General features: G+C 33.5%; 1 protein-coding gene across 12 annotated transcripts; it reads left to right on the top strand.

Moving 5' to 3' along the window:
• The first annotated feature begins 3,283 nt into the window (after nucleotides 1-3,283).
• Nucleotides 3,284-10,045, top strand: LOC115991636 (TMV resistance protein N-like). Of its 12 annotated transcripts, none has more exons than XM_031115477.1 (9): nucleotides 3,284-3,503; nucleotides 3,620-4,136; nucleotides 4,354-5,458; nucleotides 5,574-6,026; nucleotides 6,112-7,204; nucleotides 7,409-7,689; nucleotides 7,786-8,442; nucleotides 8,611-9,068; nucleotides 9,300-10,045. In XM_031115477.1, the coding sequence occupies exons 2-7, from the start codon at nucleotides 3,637-3,639 to the stop codon at nucleotides 8,377-8,379; spliced, it is 4,026 nt and encodes a 1,341-aa protein (XP_030971337.1). In that variant the 5' UTR covers nucleotides 3,284-3,503; nucleotides 3,620-3,636; the 3' UTR covers nucleotides 8,380-8,442; nucleotides 8,611-9,068; nucleotides 9,300-10,045. The 12 variants fall into 12 exon arrangements, with proteins under 12 accessions (XP_030971337.1, XP_030971332.1, XP_030971330.1 ...); XM_031115472.1 differs by having other exon boundaries at nucleotides 6,112-7,689; nucleotides 8,687-8,746; nucleotides 8,968-9,068; XM_031115470.1 differs by having other exon boundaries at nucleotides 6,112-7,689; nucleotides 8,611-8,746; nucleotides 8,968-9,068.
• Nucleotides 10,046-14,237: the final 4,192 nt, after the last annotated feature.

Here is a 14,237-nt window from a genome sequence, read left to right as displayed (position 1 = left end):
AATATAAAAAAGTAAAAAAAATTGTTTTCTTATAAAAAAGTGAGTGAAACACGGCATGCTAAAGTAAAAGATACATTGAATGAAGCTTCTTGGAAATTTCCCACGTACGCGTGACGAAGCCCCAATCTGCACTCTGTTCCTCAAATAAATTAAAAAATTGCACCCTTCTTTATAATTTATTTTACTAAATATGTTGTGGAATAAACAAAATATATATATATATATATATATATAAAAGTAAAAAATTGTTTTCTTATAAAAAAGTGAATGAAACACGGTATGCTAATACATTGAATGAAGCTTCTTGGAAATTTCCTATGTACGCGTGACGAAGCCCCAATCTTCACTCTGTTCCTCAAATAAATTAAAAAATTGCACCCTTCTTTTATAACTTATTTTACTAAATATGATGTGGAATAAACAAAATATATATATATATATATATAAGTAAAAAATTGTTTTCTTATAAAAAAGTGGAATTTTTTTTTAAAATAACAATAAATATTAAAAAAATTAGTTAATTGTCATATTTCAAAACAATTTTGAAAAATAACATCTCGAGTATCTAAAACTCGAGTTCCATCTTGGAACTCGAGTTTTTAAGTCTCGATTTGGAGAAAAAAAATTGCGCTGAAAATCGAGTTTTAAAGACTCGATTTCCATAAATTGCAAAAAACGCCGCTATATGGCTTTAAAACGTCACTATAGGTATTAAAAACGCCACTATAGGGCACCCTAAACCTGGTACTTACAAAAATTTTTGCAGGAAAACGCCGTTATAGGGCTTTAAAACGTCACTGTAAGGCTTAAAAACGCCACTATAGATAAAATTTTTTTCATAAAACTCAAGTCTTAAAGACTCGAGATCTATGTGGCATTTTCTCATTCAGAACGCGAGTCTTTAGCACTCGAGTTCTAATATGGATCTCGAGTTTTAAAAACTCGAGATGCTACTTTTCTAAATTCTTACAAACCGTTCCTAACTTACTATTTTGAATCACCATTTGAATCTCTTCTGCACAAAACCTCTAAAAAAGTGAATGAAACACGGTATGCTAAAGTAAAAGATACATTGAATGAAGCTTCTTCGAAATTTCCTATGTACACGTGACGAAGCCCCAATTTGTACTCTGTTCCTCAAATAAATTAAAAAATTGCACCCTTCTTTTATAATTTATTTTGCTAAATATGTTGTGGAATAAACAAAATATATATATATATATATAAAAGTAAAAAATTGTTTTCTTATAAAAAAAGTGAATGAAACATCAAACACGGTATGCTAAAGTAATAGATACATTGAATGAAGCTTCTTGGAAATTTCCTACGTACGCGTGACGAAGCCTCAATCTTCACTCTGCTCCTCAAAAGCTGTGCACACTCTGGTGGGGAATACAAGGGTTGAAAATTTGCACGGTATCTTTTAAAATTTTTTTTTATTAAATATATTGTAGAAAAAAAAAAGTAATAAAAAAGTCTCATCTTTTTTTCTAAAATTCTGCTAAAAAATAAAAAGAAGCAAAAAATGGATCTCTTTTGATCGGTCTTCGATTGATAGTTGATCAATCGACCATTCTTTTATGTGAATTTAAATATTAGGTTCATGGCATTGATTGAATTCTTGTCAATCGGTTGAATATAGCTGAACAAAAAGAGCAAAAGACTAAATAAAAATAAAACTCATAAAATACGTGGATACCAAGTACTATAACAACAACAACCAAAAAAAAAAAAAAAAAAAAAGAGGGTGTGGAATTTTCTGTTGTTTTTTGAAATTAATATTATGTTTAAAGGAAGAAAGAAAAGAAAAATATTAGAGAAAGAATAAGAATAAAAAAAAGGGGACAATAATACTCATTATATATGTGTTTGGATATAAAATTAAAAAGAATGAAAAATAAACTTAAATTTTTTGTTTAATATTTTTGTAATTATTAATTGTTATTCCAATATTGTTGCTCATGAGTTTGCTCAACTGGCTCGGAGGGAGGAATCTACCTCCCCCTGCGGTTTCTTTGTTAGTCCATAATAACTCTATATGTATCTGGCCTAGGGGCCTGCTGTTTGTAGCCTCTCTGGCTCTGTCTTCCTGGTTCTTGTGTTTTATAAAATCTTCCTTTTCAAAAAAAAAGTGAGAAACCCGAGGCCACAGAATGGCCAAAATAATTACTCTAATTATATAAGGGGAAGGATAAGAATGAAAAAAAGGGGACAGTAATACTCATTATATACTGTATATGTTTGGATGTAAAATTAAAAAGAATAAAACATAAAAAGAACAAAAAATAAACTTAATTTTTTTTTTGTTTTATATTTTTATAATTATTAATTCCTAGAAATAAAAGTAATTCTTACAAGATATTCAGAACCTTTTTACTTTCTTAATTTTATATAAAATTTAGTGATTTCTTTATTTTCTTTTAAGCACGACAAAATTGGACTCTAATATGTTTATTCGCTCAAAGCCTAAAAGATAAGATAACATGGCTATGGCTATAGGACTTTTTTGGGTTAGACGGTCAATCCATTTTTTTAAGGATTAAAATTATAATTCTATTTTACCTATTCTTTTCAGTGTTTACTTAAGTTATTAAATTAATGTATTATAGATGAAGAAATTGACAAAATTAATTACAAATTTAACGTAAAATTCTCAAGCATGAATATTTTTAATGTTTTTTTTTTTTTTTTTTTGGAGAAACCGTTGATTAATATTTTTAATGTTAGATACTTAGATCTACAACTACACTGAGTTGATTGAGTTAAAAGTGATATATTTAGTTATCTATGTAGGTATTTTTAATATTATATCGTATTATACATGTGGTACGTGTATTAGAAGACATAGATTTTTAGCATCCAATTTGACATTTTTTTTTTCCCCCTTGTATTTCACTTTTTCTATGATCATGACTTTTTTTTTTTAAATGATGAAAAAAAAAATTCATTCAAAAAAAGAAAAAGAAAAGGGAAAACAATTTATATAAACCAAACAACTTTTTTTTTTTTTTTTTGAACTTGAGAGACATGAATCATGGCTCTTATACCCTACATTCTATAAGTGTTTATGACCATTGCCCCAAAAATATGCAGCGATATAAACCAAACAATTAACTTAAGTATAATCTAGCTTTTTTTTGAAAGTTATTTTTTAAGGAAAAAAAAAAAAAAAAAAAGTCGACCCGAAGGACAGTTTAATTTTTTCTTTCAAATTTGACAAAAAGCAAAAATTGAAAAATGGGTGGAATCTACAACTTACCTAGATTTTTCCATTCCCCACTTTCTTTGTTTAGTACCACCAAAGACTGTCACTTTAGTTCGGAACAAAACACTACACAATTTAGCCAAAGAAAATATAAACACAAATAGCCAGAGAGAAAACCCAACAACCGATCCCTCTCCTTACTACACAATTTAGCCTTACGATCCCAACACTCCCCCTGAGTTCTGAACTGTGAAGCTTCGGTTGTTCTTGCTCATAAAATTCCAAAAAAAAAAAAAAGGTTAATGTTTGGCCCATCTGATGAAGGGAATTCATCAAATAGTTTTTCTTCTTTCATAATTGTTTTCTTTTTCAATTTTCCTCAGTTCTAATTGATTTTTTTTTTTTTTCCCGCAGATACATATCGTGATTCAATGGATTCAAACTCGTTATCTTTACCAAGTTCTTCAACTTCTTCTACCAGCAAATGGAAGTATGACGTGTTTCTCAGTTTCAGAGGTGAGGAAACTCGTTACAAATTCACGGATCATCTATACATAGCTTTAGTACAGAAAGGCATTGTCACTTTTAGGGACGATGAAAAACTTAAGAGAGGAAAATCTATTTCATCAGAACTGCTGCAAGCTATAGAAGAATCGAGATTTGCTATTGTCATTCTCTCAGAAAACTATGCAACTTCATCTTGGTGCTTGGATGAACTTGCAAAGATCATTGAATGCAAGAAAGAACTGGGAATGACAGTTTTCCCTATTTTTCACTATGTGGATCCTTCTGATGTACGGAAACAATTGGGACTTTTTAAGGAAGCCTTTGTTAAACATGAAGAACGTTTTGAGAAGAAGAAGGTGGAGACATGGAGAGAAGCTTTGAGATATGTGGGCAATCTCACCGGATTTCATTTAAAGAATATTAGGTAATTTAATTTGATGTATTTCTTTCTTTCTAATAATCACATGACCCACTTCATATATACAACTCCATTTTAAACCTTAAGCAGATCTGCATAAATGTTTTGTACTTTTTCCTTTTTTTTTTTTTTGCGAGCCAATCAATTTTCATAATTTTCACATCTCCCTATTTATTGGTGGTTCAAACTTCAAACTCAATGTATTGTTTTTTGTTGATTGCAGTCCTGAGACCCAAGAAATACGAAGCATTGTGAGACATATATCACATACAGTTAGATATAAATTCTCTGAACTTAATAAGGGCCTAGTAGGAATATACCCTCAAGCTATGGAATTGGAGACTCTTTTAGCTTTAGATCAAGTTGATGATGTTCGGTTTATAGGGGTTTGGGCAATGGGGGGAATGGGTAAAACAACTCTTGTTGAATTTGTCTATGATAAGGTTTTGGAAGAATTTGACGATTCTTGTTTTCTTTCTGATGTGAGGGAAGTTTGTGAGAGACATCGTTTACCCGCAGTTCAAAAAACCCTTATTCTTAAACTTTTGAAGGAAAACCATTTGGAGTATGATGATGATCATGATCTATCTAACAAAATCAAGACTAGGTTACGTCACAAAAAAATTCTTCTTGTTCTTGATGATGTAAATCAATTAAAACAATTACGAGGGTTGGCTGGAGACCGAAATTGGTTTGGTTTGGGCAGTAGAATTATCATAACAACTAGAAATAAAGATTTGTTGCAGAATCATTCACTAACTAAATCCGAAATATATGAAGTTAAACCATTGAAAGATGAAGATGCACATCATCTTTTTTGTTTGAAAGCTTTTAATAGAAAGCATATTCCAGATGAATTTTTAGAATTGTCAAAGGAATTTTTAAATTATGTTGATGGTCTTCCTTTAGCTCTTGAAGTTTTGGGTTCCTTTTTGTTCGAAAGAAGTACTGTTGAATGGAAGAGTGCGTTAGAGAGGCTCTTAGAAGGTATTGGGGGAAATGTTATCGAAGTATTTGAAATAAGCTTTGATAGACTCAATGATTGTGTTAAGGAAATATTTTTATATATTGCATGCCTCTTTAATCATGAGAAGAAAGATTATGTAGTAGAAATACTACATAGTCTTGACCTCCACCCAGATATTGGATTGAGGGAACTAATTGATAGATCTCTCTTGAAAATTTCGAATAATAATGAATTGTGGATGCACAATTTGCTAGGAGAAATGGGTAGGAACAAAGTTCGTCAAGAGTCCTGTGATGAGCTTGGGAAGCGTAGTATACTGTGGCTTTATAAGGACATTGATCACGTGTTGAAAACAAATACGGTAAGAGGTTATTTACTTGAACTCATTCCATTTCTTCTTAGTAATCAAAGTTGAAATATAAATAATTATGCTAATAATATATTTTGCAATTCATAAATTCCTTTTTTATTATTAGGGAACAAAAAATGTTAAAGCCATAGATATCAGGGGAGCCAAGGAAACAAGTATTTGTCATGAAGATAAAGAGGCATGTTGGAGACCGCAAGGGTCTATGTTGGTTACGCTTCAAGGGTGGGTTCTAAGCTCTCTATCGTGGCGAGGGTTAGCTTTTTCGGTTACTCTTCAAGGATGGGTTCAAAGGACTCTATCTTGGCAAGGCTTCACATCATCAAAAAAACAAAAAGGGCCACTTGGGAACCCTAACGCCTTTTGGAATACGCCCAATCTTAAATTTTTGAGAGTTCGTAATATTAATCTTCTACATGTCCCCTCACAACTCTCTAATAATTTAAGATTTATTGAATGGAATGATTATCCTTCAAAATCGTTGCCTTATTTCCTGCCAAATGAGCTTGTTCAACTTCGTTTGCAGCGGAGCAAAATTGTAATACTTTGGGAAGGAAAGAAGGTTAGAGTGTTAATAAGCATTTTCATACAAATTTGATTTTTAATTTGATTATTATTTTTCTAAAATTTTTCTTTTATTCTAATAGGATTTTGAAAAGTTAAAGCTTATCGATTTGGCTTGCTCATCAAACCTTATTATAAGCCCCGACTTCACTGGAGTCCCAAATCTTGAGAAATTAGATTTTGCAGTGTGTTCAAATTTACGTCAGCTTCACCCATCCATTGGTAATCTAAAAAAGCTTATTCTTCTAGATCTAAAACAGTGCAAAGAACTAAGGTGTCTTCCAGACTTTACTGGGGTGCCAAATCTTGAGAAATTAGTTCTTGCAGGGTGTTCAAATTTACGTCAGCTTCACTCGTCCATCGGGAATCTAAAAAAGCTTATTCTTCTAGACCTAGAACAGTGCAAAAAATTAAGTTGTCTTCCAAACAAGTTTGAAATGGAGTCTCTTGAAATTCTTAATCTTTCCTATTGTTCAAAAGTCAAGAAAGTTCCAGAATTTTTGGGAGACATGAAGCGCTTACAAGAACTTAATTTGGAATGCACGGCCATTACGAAATTACCTTCATCTGTTGAATGTTTGACTAGCCTTAATATTTTGACCTTGAGAGGTTGCAAAAATCTACAGTGTCTTCCCAACACTATTTGTAGTTTGACATTGATTGACAATCTTTCTCTTTATAAATGCTCAAAATTTCACAAATTGCCAGAAGACTTGGGGAATATCATAAGTTTGAAGAATCTTACTTTGTGGGGAACAGCTATAAAGGAACTGCCTTCATCAGTTGAATTTCTGATTAGCCTTCGTTCATTAAATCTAACAGATTGCAAAAATTTTGAGTTTCTTCCAAGCACCATTTGTAGTTTGAAGTCACTATATGAAATTTATCTTTGTGGATGCTCAAAATTTGTCAACTTGCCAGATAACCTAGGGAATCTCGAAGGTCTCAGAATGCTTTTTTTAGAAAGAACAGCAATAGAAATGTTGCCATCTTCAGTTGGAAGATTGACTGCCCTTTTTGCATTGGAACTAAGAGATTGCAAAAATCTTATGTGTCTTCCTAACACCATTTGTAGTTTGAGTATCAGCCATCTTAATCTTTCTGGATGCTCAAAAATTGTCTACTTACCAAAGGACTTGGGGAAGATGAAAAGTCTGCGGAGTCTTCATTTGAATGGTACATCTATAAAAAAGTTGCCTTTCTCCACTATTTTAATTCAAAATCTCTATGAAGTACATTTTAGGGGATGTCAATGGCCATCATTTTCATTTGATCTCATGCCTAATTTATTGCGTTTCTGTACACATGTAAAAATTTTGGATCTTAGTGACTGCCATCTTTTGGCAATTCCCAATAATATTGGCTGCTTGTACAATTTAGGGTCATTAAATCTATGTGGAAATGATTTCGTTTCCCTTCCTGAAAGCATCTCTCATCTCTTTAAGCTGAGTAGGCTCCTCTTGGATGGTTGCAAAAGGCTCCGGTCAATACCAAATCTTCCGCCATATTTTAATCATATAAGTGTAAACAATTGTACCTCACTGGAGAGATTGCCAGGACCAAAAAATATCTTCAGCCCAGATCATTTTAGTTTATGTTTCAAGTGTATCAACTGCTTCAAATTGGCTGACAATATTCAAAGCGGCTTTAACATGCTTCAGGTAAACTAGTGTTTTCTAAATATATCAGTCTCTGTCCGTCTGTGTTGGTTTTTTTTTTTTTTTTTTTAACTCAATATCATACTTTGTATATTTCAGGGACAAAGTGGTAAACTACTAGCGAGGAGATTACCTTCTATTATTCCTGGAAGTGAAATTCCGTCATGGTTAAAAGAAGTGAAAATATGCGAAGAGCCTCATAGCTCCTTTGTTACTTCTCGGGGTTTCCAAAGATACGCAAATGTGAATCGAATTTTAAAAACAAAAAAAGTGAACATACAGGTGCCTTTTAATGGGTGCGATGAGTGGGAGGGAATTCTTTTGTGCCTTGTTTTTGTACCCCGCGAGCGTCATCAATACCCATCTCAAATTGACGTTTATTCAATTGAAGTCGATGGAGAGCTACAGTTTTCAAATTTATATAGTATTGGGGGAAGTTATCGTAAATTTGAATCGCATCACCTTTGGCTGCTCGAATTTTCCCTTGACCGTTTTCTCTATACACATAAGATGTCGCGCCCTTGCGGCTCTATTGATGCGAAGGGATTCCATCAAGTTGAGATGAAAATAGCTACCGAGGGCATGGAAGTGGAGAAAATCGGTTTCGGCTTGAAATACGAGGGAGAATTCTTACAGGGCAGCCGCAACCGCAGTGAAGTTGAAAGAATCCGTCGACAGTATCTGTTACTTTAATTGGTCATTATGAAATCTAGGATTTTACCGTCTCAAACATAATTTTATTCTCTTCTTTTACCTGTAAGTTATCATCTTTCTTCCTACCATTGTAAATCTAGTTGTTTTCTTTCTTTTCTTTTTCTGTATTCCTCGACATATACTAGCATTTCTTTTTCTGTTTTCTTCTTAGCGTTACCTTTTTAAAAAAAATTAAAATTAAAATCATACTGGTATCACTTTCTTTTTTAGTTTTTTAATCAGGTTGGAATAATACAAAGTTTTCATTGTTCTCTTGTTGGTGTAAACTGTTATTTAATGGAAGAAGAGGACCAAATGACCTGCCTGGGCTCTCGCTAAAGTGGTCATGATCTCAATTCTCAAAATGGTAATGCATTTAAATCAACTGCCAATTTGCTCTTATTGTTGATTAGATCACTTTTCTATTTTGTGTACTGCATATGTAATGCTCTGTCTTTTTGTTTTTGGCTAAGTATGTGAAATGCTCTGTTAAACTTCTATTTGTATACTAATGCATATGTAATCGCTGTTTATAATAATGTTTTCTCTTTTCCTTACCGGCATTTGGGTCTATGATTCATATTGAAGAGATTTCCAAAAGACACCTCACGTGGTTCAGATGCTGATTTTGCTCCATGATTTGCACTCCTACAAGCAGTTGATGTTAGAAAAAGAAAAGTAATGAAAAAGTGAGTTGAAGTTTGCAGAACTTCTTTCTATTTGGTAATCAAAGAATGTGAAAGTGAAGAAATGGATAACAATTCAATATTTCATGACAAGTCTTAATAAAATTTATAGTAGAATATACTATTCACTTGAGGGGAGGTAATATCATCCCAAAATATTTACCTTACAATTTCTTATACAGCAATTGGGCCTCTATAAGTTTGTTGTTTAACAACATTGTGATAATTTATCAGGACTTGTTTAATGGAGGAACTGATACAAACTACCACTGCAAGTGAATGGGCAATGACAGAGCTTCTTCTCAATCCTGACATAATGGCCAAGACAAAGCAAGAACTTGCTGCAACAGTTGGAACAGGACAAAGCATACAAGAGAAAGATATCCTTTGACGTCCCTATCTACAAGCTGTGCTTAAAGAAACAATGCAACTTCGATCAACAGCACCTCTTCTGGTGCCTCGTGCTGAGATGGATGTGGAAATTTGTGGATCACCATTCCTTAGCACACCCAAGTGATTGGCAATGCATGGGCGATAGCCCGAAATCTCCTGTAGCCCACACAATTTATACCAGAGAGTTTCGTGGGCACCAAAGTTTTGGATTTTAGAGGCACAAGTTTCACTTTTATTCCATTTGGGTCTGGGCAGCGGATTTTCCAGGTTTAGCTCTTGCTGTAAGAATGCTAAACTTGTTGCTAGCTTCTCTCATTCACCACTTTGATTGGAAGCTTTTTCCTGATCGAATGGCACCTGAAGGTATCAACACAAAAGACGAATTTGGACTTACATTGCAGAAGGCTATTCCACATTTTTCCATTCCTGTGGTTGTTGCTAAAGTGGGATAGGTTATGGACCTTTTTCTGTGTTATACTAATGTTGTTAGTAATGCTACAAGTTGTTATTCGATAGTGTGCTATTGCTGAATTGAGTGTAAATTTTTGGGTAGATTTAATGTTACCTGGTGCTCTTCATTTCCATTTTTAATGCCCCGCTCATGGTTTTCATTGGGTTTGCTCCAATTTTCAGGCTTTGCGCTTTAAATTTTGGGTTGTCATTGGTCTTCTCTAGTGTCTCATGTGCATCAAGATATGAGTCTTCATGCCCCACTAATTTATTTTACTTTTTGTCATGCCTGACCTACCATGAGTCTTCATGCCACAGTTGCCAAAATAGTCTTAAGCAAGTGGCCATCCTTTGGAGTGTGCCTCATGGATTCATTCATGTTTTGGCATTTTAGGCTCCTATTTTGTTGGTTAATCTTTTGCATGTAAGTTTTTAGAGAATGTCTCCCTTTGCATTTGGTGACCAAAAAAGGGAGAGGTTTTAGGGGATTAGAATTAGCTGGAGAACTCTTATTTAGATAACACAGGATATTTATATAACCATGAATATATATTGTGCTTCATTGTTATATGTATGTTTTTGCTTCTGGGGGGATATGTCCGGTGTTATTTATGACATTACTAGTTACCGATTTTTAGTATGTTTTGAAATTAAAATCTTTTTCTGATGTTGATTATTCTGTGACTACGACTTGTTGCTTATACCTGTTTTTTCCCATGCCATTAAGGTGTTTGCTCATGGTTCAGGAAAAGACAAGTTACTTCCTTTGTGATAGATCTCTAATAACAGGTGGTAAGTCTTAGTTTTTTATGTGGTTTCTCAACATTGGCTGTATTGCTTGAGTTTATAACGGGATTTAAAAAAAAAAAATTGTAATCGGGATTTACTCACAGAATTGCCAAAGGAACAGATAATTAGGATTTTGATTAGCAAATCTCTTTTGATCCCAAAGATGGTGTTTGAAAGATTGAAACCAACGAGTTCTCTTTCCAGTGAGGGTCATTGTTGCAAATATTTAAAGAGGTTCCTTGAAGTGTCATAGGTTTGGAGAAAGAAATTGTAAATTTGAATCGCTTCACCTTTGGCTGGTCTATTTACCCCATCTCCCCTCTCCAAAAAGCCCTTGTGGTGCTATTGATGCGAAGGGATTCCATGAAGTTGAGATTAAAATAGCTACCGTGAGCGTGGAAGTGGAGAAAATCGGTTTCGGTTTGGAATACAAGGGAGAATGCTTACAATATCTGTTACTTTAATTGGTCATTATGAAATCTAGGATTTTACCATCTCAAACAAAATTTTATTCTCTTCTTTTACCTGTACGTTGTCATCTTTCTTCCTACCATTGTAAATCTAGTTGTTTTCTTTCTTTTCTTTTCTTAGCGTTACCTTTTTTTTTTTCAAAAATTAAAATCATGCTGGTATCACTTTCTTTTCTTTTCCTTTTTATTTTTATTTTTTATTAATCAGGTTGGAATAATACAAAGTTTTCATTGTTGGTGTAAACTTTTATTTAATGGAAGAACAGGACCAAATAGGTTATGGAATCCCTATTTGCTCTTATTGGGACTAAGGATACTCTAGATCCTCCATATACATACATATCAAACATGTATCTAATAAGGATACTCAAAATACAACAACTCCCTATGAAATTAAAAATAGTAGTACCCCGTGCACAAGACTCCGGCTTTCGTGGGAGCCGGTATAGGACATAGATAGGCAGTCTTACCTTCAATATTTTTAAAAGCCCGTTTTAAGCCTCGACCCCATGATACATTGCTTGAGCGGAGGGCACTCCTAAATTACTTTAGCATTTGTTGCTTAAATTTTAAGCTACAAATTAAAATAATATCTATTTTTCACAATATTAATTACAGTATCCCTCCTATGTTGTATCCTAGATTTTTCAAAATACTATTGGCTGTGTACATATCATATCATATTGTATGTGTATCCCATATTCAAATCGATGCTTCCCATCTTGAAGAAGATAGTAAAACTGTAAAAGAAGAGAAATCCTAATTGAATTACTAAGTATACATTCATGCAATACACCACTGATTTGATTCACAAACAAAAGCAACTAATTTCTGCTTTCTTTCTTTGAGAAGAAAAGAAAATACCCAAAACGTAAAGCTCCATTGTTTACGACACACAGATTATTTTAGCTTTTACTTTTTCTGATAACAGTAATAGCAATTAGGTCCTGTAGTTTACAAATTAGTTCAAGTTTGTTTTGGTCGACGAGAAACTACCGGAAAAGGAAAGGAATTTGAAGTCCCAATTACCTGAGGGACGAAGTTGGGAGCTTAGCAATGGTCATGATCTCAACTCTCAAAATGGTAATGCATTTAAATCAACTGCCAATTTGCTCTTATTGTTGATTAAATCACTTTTCTATTTTGTGTGCTGCATATGTAATGCTGTGTTTTTTTTTTTTTTTTTGGGCTAAGTATGTGAAATGCTCTGTTAAACTTCTATTTATATACAAATGCATATGTAATCGTGTTTTTCTTTTACTCTGATAGTCTGACGTTTATAATAATATTTTCTCTTTTCCTTACTGGCATTTGGGTCTATGATTCATATTGAAGAAATTTCCAAAAGACACCTCACGTGGTTCAGATGTTGATTTTGCTCCATGATTTACACACCTACATGCGGTTGAAGTTAGAAAAAGAAAAGTAATGAAAAAGTGAGTTGAAGTTTGCAGAACTTTTTTCTATTTGGTAATCAAAGAATGTGAAAGTGAAGAAATGGATAACTATTCAATATTTCATGACAAGTCTTAATAAAATTTATGGTAGAATATACCATTCACTTGAGAGGAGGTAATATCATCCCAAAATATTTTCCTTATAATTTGTCCAAGCAACAAACCTTATAATTTCTTATACAGAAATTGGACCTCTACGCATTTGTTGTTTAACAACGTTTTGACAATTTATCAGGACTTGTTCAATGGAGGAACTGATACAAACTACCACTACAAGTGAATGGGCAATGACTGAGCTTCTTCGCAATCCTGACATAATGGCCAAGACAAAGCAAAAACTTGCTGCAACAGTTGGAACAGGACAAAGCATACAAGGGAAAGATATCCTTTGACTTCCCTATCTACAAGCTGTGCTTAAAGAAACAATGCTACTTCATCCAACAGCACCTCTTCTGGTGCCTCGTGCTGAGATGGATGTGGAAATTTGTGGATCACCATAACTTAGCACACCCAAGTGATTGTAAATGCATGGGCGACAGCCCAAAATCTCATGTAGCCAACACAATTTATACCAGAAAGGTTTAGCTCTTGCTGTAAGAATACTAAACTCGTTGCTAGCTTCTCTCATTCACCACTTTGATTGGAAGCTTTTTCCTGATCGAATGGCACCTGAAGGTATCAACACAAAAGACAAATTTGGACTTACATTGCAGAAGGCTCTTCCACTTGTTGCCATTCCTGTGGTTGTTGCTAAAGTGGAATAGTTTATGGACCTTTTTCTGTGTTATACTAATGTTGTTAGTAATGCTACAAGTTGTTATTCGATAGTTTGCTATTGCTGAATTGAGTGTAAATTTTTGGGTAAATTCAATGTTACCTGGTGCTCGTCATTTCCATTTATAATGCCCCGCTCATGGATTTCATTGGGTTTACTCCAATTTTCAAGATTTTCGCTTTAAATTTTGGGTTGTCATTAATTGGTCTTCTCTAGTGCGTCATGTGCATCAAGATATGAGTCTTCATGCCCACTAATTTATTTTACTTTTTGTAATGCCTGACCTACCATGAGTCTTCATGCCACAGTTGCCAAAGTAGTCTTAAGCAAGTGGCCATCCTTTGGAGTGTGCCTCATTGATTCATTCATGTTTTGGCATTTTAGGCTCCTATTTTGTTGGTTAATCTTTTGCATGTAAGTTTTTAGAGAATGTCTCCCTTTGCATTTGGTGACCAAAAAAGGGTGAGGTTATAGGGGATTAGAATTAGCTAGAGAACTCTTATTTAGATAACACAGGATATTTATATGACCTTGGAAATATATTGTTCTTCATTATTATATGTATGTTTTTACTTCTGGGGGGATATGTCCGCTGTTATTTATGAAATTACTAATTACCGACTTTTAGTATGGTTTAAAATTAATGTCATTGTCTGATGTTTATTGTTTTGTGACTATGAGTTGTTGCTTATACCTGTTTTTTCCCATGCGATTAAGGTGTTTGCTCATGGTTCAGGAAAAGACAAGTTACTTTCTTTGTGATAGATATCTAATAACAGGTGGTAAGTCTTAGTTTTTTTATGTGGTTTCTCAAGATTGGCTGTATTACTTGAGTTTA

Source organism: Quercus lobata, chromosome 5, assembly GCF_001633185.2.
Source record: "Quercus lobata isolate SW786 chromosome 5, ValleyOak3.0 Primary Assembly, whole genome shotgun sequence".
Lineage (NCBI taxonomy): Eukaryota > Viridiplantae > Streptophyta > Magnoliopsida > Fagales > Fagaceae > Quercus > Quercus lobata.
This window is presented reverse-complemented; position numbering and strand designations above follow the sequence as displayed.